At 50.4% G+C, this 12984-nt stretch overlaps 2 protein-coding genes across 3 annotated transcripts in view; one reads left to right on the forward strand and one right to left on the reverse strand.

Annotated features, from left to right (window-relative positions):
- Nucleotides 1–2519: 2519 nt before the first annotated feature.
- On the reverse strand, nt 2520–3097 carry TEX38 (testis expressed 38). Its single transcript, XM_047789174.1, has one exon. The coding sequence runs from the start codon at nt 2970–2972 to the stop codon at nt 2541–2543; it is 432 nt and encodes a 143-aa protein (XP_047645130.1). The 5' UTR covers nt 2973–3097; the 3' UTR covers nt 2520–2540.
- Nucleotides 3098–7598: 4501 nt separating this feature from the next.
- The window catches only part of ATPAF1 (ATP synthase mitochondrial F1 complex assembly factor 1), a 28570-nt gene continuing 23184 nt past the window's right edge, over nt 7599–12984 (forward strand). Inside the window, exons 1-2 of one of the 2 annotated variants that reach the window (XM_047789173.1) lie at nt 7599–7741; nt 11529–11637. Coding sequence is in view for 1 of the 2 variants with exons in the window: in XM_047789172.1 (XP_047645128.1) it covers nt 7676–8010; nt 11529–11637 (444 nt within the window). In the remaining variant the exon portion in view is untranslated. Of the gene's footprint in view, nt 8011–11528; nt 11638–12984 lie in introns of both variants that reach the window. The other variant, XM_047789172.1, reaches the window with a different exon arrangement.

A 12984-nucleotide genomic window follows, 5' to 3' on the forward strand; every position in this document is an offset into this window, starting at 1 on the left:
CTAAAGAAAAACAAAGTGGGAGGCATATACTTCCCAGGCTTCAGACAATACTACAAAGCTACAGTAATCAAAACAGCATGCCACTGGCACAAAAATAGACATATGGATCAATGGAACAGAAGAGGGAGCCCAGAAATAAATCCACAGATCTCTGGTCAATAGTCAGTTAATATTCAACAAAGGAAGCAAGATTATAAGTAGGAAAAATCTCTTCAGCAAGTGGTGTTGGGTAAGTTGGACAGCCACATGTAAATCAATGGGGTTAGAACACACCATACACAAAAACAAACTCAAGGTGGCTTAAACACTTAAGGAATGACACCATAAAACTCACAGAGGAGATCACAGACAAAACATTTCTCTGACATGAATCATACCAGTGTTTTCTCCCAAGGCATTAAAATTAACAAAAATAAATACATGGGACTTAATCAAATTTACAAGATTTTGTACAGCAAAGGAAACCATAAAATGTTCTCCCTACAGAATGGGAGAAAATATTTGCAAATGCTGCAACCAACAAGGGCTTAATTTCCAAAATATACAAACAGCTCATACAACTTAACAGCAAAAAAAATAACCCAATGGAAAAATGCACAGAAGATCTAAATAGAGGAGTTCCCATCATGGCTCAGTGGTTAACGAATCCGACTAGAAACCATGAGGTTGCAGGTTCAATCCCTGGCCTCCCTCAGTGGGTTAAGGATCCGGCGTTGCCGTGAGCTGTAGTGTAGGTCGCAGACATGGCTTGGATCCTGCGTGGCTGTGGCTGTGGTGTAGGCCGGCAGCTACAGCTCCAATTAGACCCCTAGCCTGGGAATCTCAATATGCTGTGGAAGTGGCCCTAGAAAAGGCAAAAAGACCAAAAAAAAAAAAAGATTTAAATAGACATTTCTCCAAAGAAGACATACAAATGGCCAAAAGACACATGAAAAAAATGTTCAACACCTCTGATCATTAGAGAAATGCAAATTAAAACTATGAGATACCACCTCACACCAGTTAGAATGGCCAACATTAAAAAGTCTACAAATAGCAAATGCTGGAGAGGATGTGGAGAAAAGTGAACCCTCCTACACTGTTGGTAGGAATGTACGTTGGTACAGCTACTACAGAAAACAGTGTGGAGGCTCCTCAGAACTGCCATATAGAACTACCATATGATCCAGCAGTCCCACTCCTGGGCATATATCCAGACAAAACTATAATCCAAAAAGACACATGCACCCCTATGGTCACTGCAGCACTATTCACAATAGCCAAGACATGGAAACAACCTAAATGTCCACTGACAGATGAATAAAGATATGGTACATATATACAATGGAATACTACTCAGCCATAAAAAGGACAAAATAATGCCATTCACAGCAACATGGATGTAACTTGAGATTATTGTATGAAGTGAAGTAAGTCAGAAAGAGAAAGATAAATACTATATGATATCACTTATATGTGGAATCTAAAAGATGGCACAAATGAACCCGTCTACCAAAGATGAACAGAATCACGGACAAGGAGAACAGACTTGTGGTTGCCAATGGGGAAGCAGGTGGAGAAGGGACAGAGTCGGAGGTTAAGGTTAGCTGATATAAGCTGTTATATGTAGAGAGGATAAATAACAAGCTCCTACCGTATAGCACAGAGAATTATATTCAATGTCTTAGGATAAACTAGTGGAAAAGAATTTTTCTTTGGCCACACCCAGGGCATATGGAAGTTCCCAGGCCAGAGACTGAATCTGAGCCACAGCTGCGATCTACACCACAGCTGTGACAACACCAGATCCTTGAGCCACTGAGTGAAGCCGAAGATCAAACTTGCATCCTTATAGATACAAGTCAGGTTCTTAACCCACTGAGCCACAACGGGAGCTCCTATACTTCCATTTTTTTTAAGTGCCCTTGGAAACTGTCTCTTCATCTGTGAGAGGAGGGTCATGACATCCGTTTGGCAGTGTTCTTGCATTAGAAATAATGTAGAGACAACCACATCGGAAGGCACTACATCATAGATGTTAACAATGCAATTCCAGCAGCAATGCAGTGGGACTCATGGATTTCATGCTGACTGGTTTCGGCCGCTACGAATCGCCACGGCTCAAGCATCTTCAGTGGTTATCACTCTTGTTGCAACTGTGCTGAACATCCGACAGAATGGCAGTGCCTTTGGGGACCTAGCCCAAGGTCTGGCACACATTTTCTGGTCTTAAATACCAGATGGAGGAATGTCGAGCCCATCACAAGCACTGATTCAGTGTGTCTCCCCGCAGCCAATCCTCAGTTCCCATTGATGTGAGACAGTGAGTTTCAGCTTGATTTGCAAAGTGGCCCTATCAGACATTGCCCTCCTAACAAATGAGACACAAGGCAGCCTTGGACTTTTAAAACTCTTTCACTGTTTGACACCCAGATGGTCCCTGGTCTCTGAGTCAACACCACCTCCCTGAGGTCAGCTTCATTTCCCGAGCTCCCCCCATCCTCCGTGAGAGGCGGCTACAATTCTGAAGCAAACGGCTTGGCCCTTTAGCAGTGCCCCCTCTAGGCCAGCGTGGGGAGGGAATGGAAGTGGACACTCCTTTGGGGACAGGTGGCCAAAGGGTAGGAGACCGAGTGATTCAGCATTGGGGGTAAGTTACACAGGGAGAAGGCAAAGGGCACCTCCTCAAAGACAATCGGGAGTGGGGAGCTGGCCTGGGGCCTCGGCCTTGGGGAAGGCAGGGGCTGCTGAGGGACCAGCTGCACTGCAGGTTGTAGGGGGATGGGGGCCTCCACTTTGGGGCTGCCGTCTTGAGCAGCGTAGCTCCTGCTCTCAGGGACGTCCAGCTCCCACGGATGATCTGAATTCTGGGCGTCGGTCTCAGTCTCGGTGGCAGCAGGTGGGCCCGTGTTGACGGCTGCGTTCATGCCATAGTGCCGTCGCTTATTAATCCAGTACAGCAGCGGGCTGTAGGTGAACGTGGCTGCCCTCATCACCTGCACCCACTCCTGGGCACGTTCTTCCCGCCGCAGGTTCTTCCTCCGGTGCAGAAAGAGGATGCAGCCACCGGTTATCACAGAACACAGCCCCAAGAATCCAAAGTACAGTGACACCCACACTGAGGAAGGCAGTAGGAAAGAAAAAAAGCCAGCTGGCTGAGAGCTCCAGATGGCGGCCTGAGCCGCTGCTCACACGTCTCTTTATCCTTTCGTCAACCTTCCCATCCATTTAACCACTCTCTCCAGTCCTTCCTTTTCTCCTCATTGACCTGCCTCATCATTCTTTTAGTCAATCAAAACAAGATTTCCAGGCAGTTTAAGAGGCCACCCTTAGCCCTTCACAGATGAAGAAAGCTCCGTTCTAAAGGGGTATGGTCTGTCCAGGCTTCGTCAAGCCTCTGGTTCCCACCCCTGGCCCCATCCAGTCCTTCCAAATGAGAAGCCTCACTAAGGGCAAAGCCCTTAAGAAAGTAAAAGTTTGCCGGTGGATGGAACACCGATGCCCCACCCCGCTGCACCACACCCCTGACCTTATTCGGCCACGATGGTTCTGGGGTATTAACGCTGTCCCCTCAGGGTGGACAGAGTGACATGGTCTTGCCCTCAAGCAATCCTTCGTTCTCCAGAGGAAACCAGGTCCTAACCCTTAACACTCTTCCGTGCAGGAAGCCATTACCCCATCCACGCAAAAGCTTTTCCCTGAGGGTCTGCCTCCCAGTCTAAGCGCACAAAGCAAGGAGCAGGGACTTGGGGAGGGAGCACATTTACCACCAGGGAGGCTGCGGTCCTCCCACCGGGCATCCATAAGGTTGAGCCTTGGTACCTGGCTGATGGCTCTGGGGAGGGAGAGCTCACCTACCCATCTGTCTAACCAGTAGAAGTCCCCAGAATGCCGGGACCCCATTGTTCCCTAAAGGCGGGTCACTGGGTTCTGAGCACTCGGCATCCACGGGCAGCATTGTGACGTCTAATGGAAGGAGGGGACTCCACCCGTGGGTTTCCTGGGCATGGTACACTTCTACTGCTTCTACCGGGGACTGTCGGCCCCGACCCCTGACCTATAGAGCAGCCCCCGGGAAAGGGCCCTAGGTCCCTCAGGGGCTTATCATTCCCTCGGCTTTAAAGAGCTGTCGGTGGACACCCCTCCCCAGGGGGGACTGGTGCAGGGAGCACGCAGAGCACTGGGCAACCCTGCCCTCAAGTCCTCCAGGACCAAAGAGACAACCCACTCAAGGGAACTGTGTGGTCAGCAGCTCCTTCCTTTACAGCCTCTCTTTTGTTTCATTACCTTCCTTCAGCAAGTGCTGGCACGTATTCCTGGGCATGAGGCCCTATGGGACCTCCCGGCCTCTGGCCCTACCTCTCTTTCTAGCCTCACCTTTCTCCTCGTCCTTCACACACCTCTGCCTTCTGACCAGGCCAGACTCCTCAACAGCCCCTGCTTACTCAACGCTGCTGGAGCTTTGCTGCTACTGCTCCCCCACCTAGGCGTGAGTACCCCTCCCCACATCCCCTTCCACCACCACCCCCAGCCCCACTGAACAGCTGCTTATCCTTCAAGGCTCAGCTCAATACCATCTACTCTCTGACAAGCACTCGTTTCGGTTGGCATCCCAGAATCCCACCACCTCCAGCTGGAAGGCACTTTGAGACTTGTCTAGGCCAACTCCCATCAGATGCTTGGCAGATCTCCCCTACCCAGCACTGATCCCTGGGGAATTGCTTGGCTCTGTGACTTGCTCACACCTTCGGAGGCAGCTCAGATCCGTTTACAGGAACTCAGAAAATCCTGCCCTAATTAAGCCCAAGTCAGCCTCCCCAGAGGTTGCACCACTAGGACCAGCTCAGCCGCTTGGCTTCTTGCTTCCCTCTTTCAGGCCCCAGCATGTGACTTGGGGCACTAATTTGCACAGATTTCCCTCCAGGTTCCACTTACTCTGGGCTCCCCTCACTGGCTCTAGGTCACCAGCTCCCGCTTTGCAGACTCCTTTGCTGGTTCCTCCTGCTCTCTAAATGTCGTGTGCCTTCGGGTTCAGTCCTCACCCTCTGTCTACACTCCTTTCCTCCGTGATGGTGCTCACACGCATGGCTTTAAATATCCCATCTACACGGACAACTCTAATGCTGTATCTCCAGCCGGGACGTCGCCTCGAATGTCAGACTCACATACCCAAAAGGCAGGTTGAAAGCCCTCCTGGCCAGTCTATTAAGTGATCTCAAACTTAAGATAAGTTATCGCATTAAGTTACCAGGTCCACAACCAAACTCCTAATCCTCCAGCCTCCAAGAGCCACGCCAGCCTTCCTCCTCTCTGTAAATGGCAAGTCTCTTCCTCCAGCTGTTCAGGCCTGACCGTCACCCTTGATGTCTTTAATTATCTCACACCCACATTTACCCCAGTAGCAAAATCTTTAGGCTTTGCTTTCAAAAACCTACCCCGGGAGTTCCCATCATGGCTCAGCAGAAACAAATCTGACTAGTATCCATGAGGACACAGGTTTGATCCCCGGCCTTGCTCAGTGGGTTAAGGATCCGGCGTTGTCGTGAGCTGTGGTAAAGGTCACAGACACAGCTTGGATCTTGCATTGCTGTGGCTGTGGTGTAGGCCAGCAGCTACAGCTCCAATTCCACCCCTAGCCTGGGAACCTCCATATGCCATGGGTACAGCCCTAAAAAGACCCCCCAAAAAAGAAACCTACCCAGAATCTAACCACTTTCCCATCACTATCACTTTTGTCCAAGCATGACTCTGTCTCACCTGGTCTCCCTGTGACCAACCATCCCGGGTTTGCCTGGGGCCAAGGCAGGTTCCAGGACATAGGACTTTCGATGCTAAAGCCAGGAAAGTCCCAGGTAAACTAGGAAAGAAGACTTTTCATCCTTGGGAGAGCTTGCATTCTTGCCCCCTTCACTCTATATTCCACCAGCGGTCAGAATGACCCTTTTTATTTTTTATTTATTTATTTATTTTTTTGCCATTTCTTGGGCCGCTCCTGTGGCATATGGAGGTTCCCAGGCTAGGGGTCCAATCGGAGCCGTAACCACCGGCCCATGCCAGAGCCACAGCAACGCGGGATCCGAGCCGCGTCTGCAACCTACACCACAGCTCACCACGCCGGATCCTTAACCCACTGAGCGAGGCCAGGAATCGAACCCACAACCTCATGGCTCCTAGTCGGATTCGTTAACCACTGAGCCACGATGGGAACTCCCCAGAATAACCCTTTTTAAAAGTGGCACTTCTCTACTCAGAACCTACAGTGACTTCCCATCTCACTTAGATTTAAAACCAAAGTCCTTAACCAAAGCCTACAAAGCCCTGACGATCAAACTTCCTTTGCACAATAACCTCCTTACTAGTCCACAAGAGCATGGCAAAGCATGCTCCTGCATCGAGGCCTTTGCACTTGCCGTTCCCTTTATCCGCCAGGCTCTTCCCCCAGATATTCATACAGACCATTCCCTCGTTTCCTTCAGGTCTCTGCTCAAGTGTCCCCTTATCTCTGTCTCTCATAGCCTACTTTGTTTTTCTGCATAACATGTATCACTGCCTATATATTTATATTTATTGTGCCTCACCCACTAAAATGTAAGCTCCATGAATTAATATATGCCAGGAAATAAACACCTAAGAATTTCAGGTAATCATAACTGCTCTGAAGAAAATAAAATAAGGTCGTGGGATAAAGAATATAAAGGACGTGCTCATCTCAGTTTCCCACAGCACTCCCAGCACAGGCCAGGGCCCAGAGCCCATCTCCATAAATGTAGGTTGGACTGAGCAGCATTGAAGGCACTGTCCCTGCTGGGTAGAGGCCCACCATTCAAAAACAGTTTCTATCAGGTAAGGCCCAAAGAGGAATACTTTCACAAAGATGGACTAGAGGCCCTGTAGTGGCTCAGGGGCAATGAATCCAACTAGGAACCATGAGGTTGCCGGTTCGATCCCTGACCTTGCTCAGTGGGTTAAAGACACAGCGTCTCGGTGAGTTGTGCTGTAGGTCCCAGATGCAGCTCTGACCTGGTGTGGCTGTGGCTGTGGCTGTGGCTGTGGTGTAAGCCGGCAGCTGTAGTTCCAATTAGACCCCTAGCCTGGGAACCTCTGAGGCTTGGGTGCGGCCCTAAAAATCATAATCATAATCATAATCATAATGAAAGCAGACTGATCAGTGCCATCACAGCGGGCCTGCCCAGGCCTTAGCCTGTGCTTGGGCACCTGGGACACAGACGCTGACGTCACTGTCCTTGACCTCAGGAGCTCACTCGCACTTCAGGGTGATGGCAGGCATTGGGGGCGGGGGGTGGGGGTCGGGGGAGAGAGAGCATTCCAGTTGCTTTATCTCCAATAAAGACTTGTCAGGGACAAATCCAGGTGTCTCTTTGGGGAGAAGAGTAGTTCAGTTTGGCTGGCGTTCAAGGTGGATGTTAGGAAGCAGAGGAAGACATCAGGCACCTTGACAAGATTCCAGCCCTTGGACAAACCTCTCAAGCTCGGTGAGGACCAGGAGGTCCGACGACACTTGGCGCGCAGGGCCTGCTGGTCCCGGGCTCTGGGAGGAGTCGGGCGGGGACGCTGGAGCCGCGGAGCGCCAGGGGCCGGAGTCGGGCGCGGGCAGGAGGCGCCTTTCCCCGGCCCCGGAACCTTGTGCGCGCGGAACCTCGCTACCGGAGTGCAGCCGCGGCGGACCCGGAGGGCGATGGAGCGGGCGCGCGGGTCGCGGGCCGAGGCCGACGCGCCCGAGGAGGAGGAGGAGGAGGAGAAGGTGGGGGCGGCCATGGCTGCCGCGGTGGCGGCGACGGGTGGCGCGGGCCCGGCGGTCCTGCAGGTGGCCGGCCTCTACCGCGGCCTGTGCGCGGTGCGCAGCCGCGCCCTGGGCCTGGGGCTGGTGTCCCCCGCGCAGCTGCGCGTGTTCCCGGTGCGCCGCGGCTCCGGCCGCCCCGCGGGGGGCGCTGATGGCAGCGGGGTCGAGGCCGAGCTCGAGGCCAATCCCTTCTACGACCGCTACCGCGACAAGATCCAGCAGCTGCGCAGGTGCGGGCCGGCGACGGGCGGGGAGGAGGGCGGCGCGTGGCCCGCACTTCTGATGTATCTGTATCTGGCATCCTCAGTCCTTCTGGCAGCCCTAGCAGGGGACCACTGGTACTGTTCCCACTCTGCAGATGGGTGTCTAGGCTCAGAGAGGCTGCGTCACTTGCCTAAGATCACACAGCTAGTGTGAGAGCAGAAGAGTCTGCGAAGCCCCAGTTGTCTTTCTGCTTTAGTTCTCAAGACGCTGAGGTCGACTCTCATGACAGACCTCAAGAGGTGACATCTTGAGATGGCCTGTCCTCACTATCGAAGTGGGAACATGGAGCCTTCCAGAGAAGGGACCTGACTTGCTCAAGGTCACATATCGAGTCAGCTGAAGCCTGGCCTAGAATTTGGGTTCCCAGGCTCCTAGCTGAGAACTCTGACTGCAAGGCAGCAGGGCATCAAAGATTAAGAGTGTCACACTTGGCTCTCTGTTGCATCCTGTCTTTAAGATGAGGAAACGCAGGACCAGAGCAGGTAAAAGGCCTGCCAGAGGTCACACAGCTGGTTGGTATTTGTCTGACTTGGAATCCAGGGCTCTTAATGCTACCCTTCACCTTCCAGAGGGAAAAACCTGGAGATGAGAGGGGATTGAGGTGAGTATAAGGAGGCCATGGAGGGCCCAAAGAGTTCAGCTGGGAAGAGCTAAGGGAGATCAGAAGTGAAAATAAAAGGGGCTTGGCAGAGAATCTGACAGGCTGGGAAGGCAGGCAGTTGTCTAATGAAAGGCAACCTAAGACTGATTCTGCAACGTTTTTACTTTCTGTCTCAGCTCTACTTTTATAGCCTTCATTTATTTGTTTCATCTTCACCTAGACTATTTTAGTCATCCTCTAACTCAGCTGCCACACTTCCAGGCTTGGCTCCCTCCACCCCCAGTCGGTCTGGCTGCTGCTATAGTGATCTTTCTTGGAAAGGATAACAGAATAGATGAATGAGTATTTTTGCTCTCCTTCCGACAGTATTCAGATGCACGCAAGTATTTGTCATCTTAAAACTTTTTCTGGACCCAAACATTCTTCTTTAGCTGCTTCTCCCTGATCCCTTTCACAGACAAGCATCTCAGAAGAGTGGTCTGTTCACACTCTGCACACTTCCCAGCTCCCACTGATGCTTGTTCATGAACAAATGAGTGAATGCTTTTACTTTCCTTCTCCACTAGATCATGCCTGTCAACGTTTACACATACTGCTGCCTCCTGAACACTGGCTTTGCAGGGCAGCCCGGACGTCGGATAATGTCCGTACCTTTAGTGTTCCGTACAAGGCCCTCATGCTCTAGTACTTGCCAGTCTCCCTAGCTTTATGGACAGCAAAACTTCTTTGCGCGCCATGGTCTAGCACCAAGGAATAAAGGACTGATGTCGGGGGCAGGTGTTCCAGGTAAAGGGAGCAGCAGCATAAACAAAAATACAGAGGTGTGACACCACCTCAACCATTTGAGAATATTTGAGCAAATTTTCATTCTAATCCTAGCTCTCTAAAGTACTTATTTACATGGCTTTCGGTCCCTATAGGCAGTAAACTCCTTGAGGTAGGGACTCATTTATTTCTGTGTCCCCAGAGCCTAGCAAGTTAACCGACAGGCAAGAAACAAGTCAAGTTTGTTGAATGAGTGAAAAGGAGAGACAATGGGATAGGTCCTAGAAGTTGAGTGAGATGAGAGGGCAGACTGTGTGGCCACAAGAAGGAAAAGAACGCGAGGCAGAGGAAAAGGGAGATGCGAAATGAAAGCTGGGCCACAAAAGGATCCGTTGAGCCTGGGACAAGTTAAGGAAAGAAGGAACGGGGACCAAACAGGGAGGTTGTCCTGAGATGTTTTCGAAGGAATTACTGTCCTAACTGGGTAGTGCTGGGCCGTCCTCCCTGAAGCCTGGGCTCTTGAAGCACCAGCTAAAAGTCGAGAGTGAATCAACAGCAGGGCAAGGCTGTGTGCTCTGCAGACCTCATTCTAGTCGGGTGTCTGGGTTTTTGCACCACACTCTGCACTGGGAAGCTGGGAGGACCTGCTCTAGTTTAGGCCCACTGTATCTAGAGTGTGCACAAATCAGCCGAGTCCACAGGTTCACAGATCACATGTGTATGAAGAGACGAGAAACTTAGGAGGTGACCTAAGAGCAGTGTTCAGGTACTCCTAAAAAGAATTGGACATTTTCTCTTATTCCTGGGGCAGTGAGGGGTGGGTGGGTGAAAGGTACCAAGAGATTGACTTGGAGTGGTTTGGGGGTGGGGAGGTTGTTTGGCTGCACCCAGAGCATATGGAAGTTCTGGGACCAAGGATCAAACCAGAGCCACAGCAGTGAGCATGCCAGATCCTTACCCCGCTCAGCCACGAGGGAACTCCTCAGAATGTTTTAATAATGAAAGATGCCTAAGGTGGGAGTACACGGGGCTCCGCTACATAGGCCACGCCTTGCCTCTCCATCCTCTCACAGCACAGGCCTAGGTGCAGGTGTTAGCACTGGCAGCACTGACCTTGGTCCTGAGACGTGCAGCCCTGGCCAGGCAGGTTCCACACCCTACCAAGCGGGACTCCTGGTGCAGTTCTTCCTGGAGGAGGAGCTGGCCAACTCTGGAGGGAGAAGGATCTGCCCAAGTACACGGCAGTGAAGGGGATGGCGTTTCAGTCACTATCAAAAGGAGTTTTGTGGCAGAGGAGTTCCCTGCAGTGCCTTGACCGGGAAGGACTCCATCTGAGGTTTGACCAAGATGTCCTTGGTTCTGCAGGCCTCACCTGTGACACTACAGCTCCCATGGCCCAGGATTTGGAGTCCCTGGGTGACGTCTTCACCAAAGTGTGCATAGCCAAACATTGTCAGCTACATACCCTGAAGAATTCTTAACAGATGGCAGCCCCAAACTGGGCTTCCGGGCTGAAGACCAGCCCCATTTTGACATAAAGGACAAATTCTAATATTCCATCAACAGAAGTAGGTTCTTTGGAGAGAGAGTCAGAGAGAACTCAGGTGTTAAATCTGCAGAATGGGCTGCCCAAAGCCTCTGAATCTGCGGGATCTAAATGAACAGAGCTTTATTCTGTGGGAACATTTCTTCTGGCGGGAGAGGTAGGGGAGATGTCTAAGAACTAGATGTGTTCCGGTAAAAGCTTGACACCTGGGATTCCTAACTGAGGAGGTGACCGAGCAAGATGACCACAAAGTACCCTTTCCATCTTAAGGATTCAAATTCCAAATACCCAGAGTGTTAAGTACCTGAGGGACCAAGCCCTGTGTCACCTTAGGGAACATCCTGCAGGAGAAAGATGTTAAACAGGCCCCTCGAGGATTAATAACAATTGAGTGAGTAGATTCCTTTGCCACTTTCCTGATTTGTATGCGAGTGATCGGGCCTAAGGAAATGAAGGCTCTTTCAGCCTCTGACTGTCTCTGTCCTCTCTCTGTGGAAGTGGAACATAGTGCTTTGTTCTTTCAAAATCCAGAAAGGCCCAGATGGTCTAACCTTTGGTTTATGTTTGATCAGGTCTGACCCAGTTGCTTTTGAGTCCCGACTGGAGAAGCGCAGTGAGTTTCGGAAGCAGCCAGTGGGGCGCTCCAAGCAAGGCGACTTTATCAAATGCGTGGAGGAGAAGGTAGCACCTACCCCCTTCTGTGTTGTTGGCTTACCAGTGCTTTAAACCCCCACTCCTGACCCTCATTTGGGGAGTAGGATCATTGAGGGGTCAGCTGGAAAAACTGAACACCGACTCCCTCTACTCAGCTCGGGCTCTGTCCACAAATGGTGTTCTGCTTTTTCTGGTGAGGTACCACGGTCGTGGTGGAGATGGAAGGGGGTAAAAGGGTAGCCTCTGCCCCCAGAGGGTATGGTTGGGTGGGCGAGGCAAGGCACACGGGAGAGTGGGCTGTAGGGATCAGGGAAGAAAAAGTGCTAAATACGTATTTGCTCTTCTCATCCTTAGACAAGAATCGGAGCTACAGAAAAGCATGTTGAAAGCTCCCTGTCTGCAGGTTTTGTATCCACCGATTCCGAATTGGCCATAGGTAGAAAATATTCAGGAAAAAACTCTAGAAAGTTCCAAAAAACAAAACTCGAGTTTGCCACTTGCAGGCAGCTCTTTACATAGCATTTATTTTATTTACAACTATTTACATTGTATTAGGTGTTATAAGTAATCTAGAGATGATGTAAAAGTATAAAGATGTATGTAGGGTATATGCGAATACGCCACCGTCTTATTTGAGAGACTTGAGCACCCACAGTGTCTTCAGGGGGCCTGGAACCAATCCCTCATGGCTACTGAGGGACCACTACATAGGAAAATTAATCTAATGCAGTACTTCTCAAACTTTTTGACCATGACCCATAGTAACAAATATATCTTACACTGCAATTCATTATGCACATATGTATATGATTATAACTGAAACAAAGTTTTTACAAAACAATGCTTACTTTCACGTGCAGTGTGCTCTTATATAATTTTCTTTCTTTTCTTTTTCTTTCTTTTTTTTTTTTTTGGTCTTTTTAGGGCCACACCAGAGGCATATGAAGGTTCCCAGGCTAGGGATCAAATTGAAGCTATAGCTGATGGCCTACACCACAGCCACAGCCACGCCAGATTCAAGCCGTGTCTGTGACCTACACCACAGCTCATGACAACACCGGATCCTTAACTCACTGAGCAAGGCCAGGAATCAAACCCCCACCCTCACAGATACTAATCGGGTTCGTTAACCACTGAGCCACGACAGGAACTCCTAATTTTCATCTTTAAAAATCTTTGACCACAATCTACTGAATTGATTTCACAACCTGTGATTCAAAAAATACTAATCTGGCGGTTCACAGAATGGAATGGGAGAAGCCAAAGCCAGGGAGAACATATCCAGGTGTGGGCTGCATGGGCCTGAAACAAGGTAGTTACAGTGGAAAATTGGGATTCTGCATTGTAAAATGAGGTATTTATTTTTCTTGGAAA

The sequence above is a fragment of the Phacochoerus africanus genome, chromosome 8, assembly GCF_016906955.1.
Source record: "Phacochoerus africanus isolate WHEZ1 chromosome 8, ROS_Pafr_v1, whole genome shotgun sequence".
Taxonomy (NCBI): Eukaryota; Metazoa; Chordata; class Mammalia; order Artiodactyla; family Suidae; genus Phacochoerus; species Phacochoerus africanus.

Excerpts from the sequence above, each read along its gene's own strand:
- TEX38 (XM_047789174.1), bottom strand. The coding sequence starts at position 2,972 with ATGAGGGCAGCCACGTTCACCTACAGCCCGCTGCTGTACTGGATTAAT.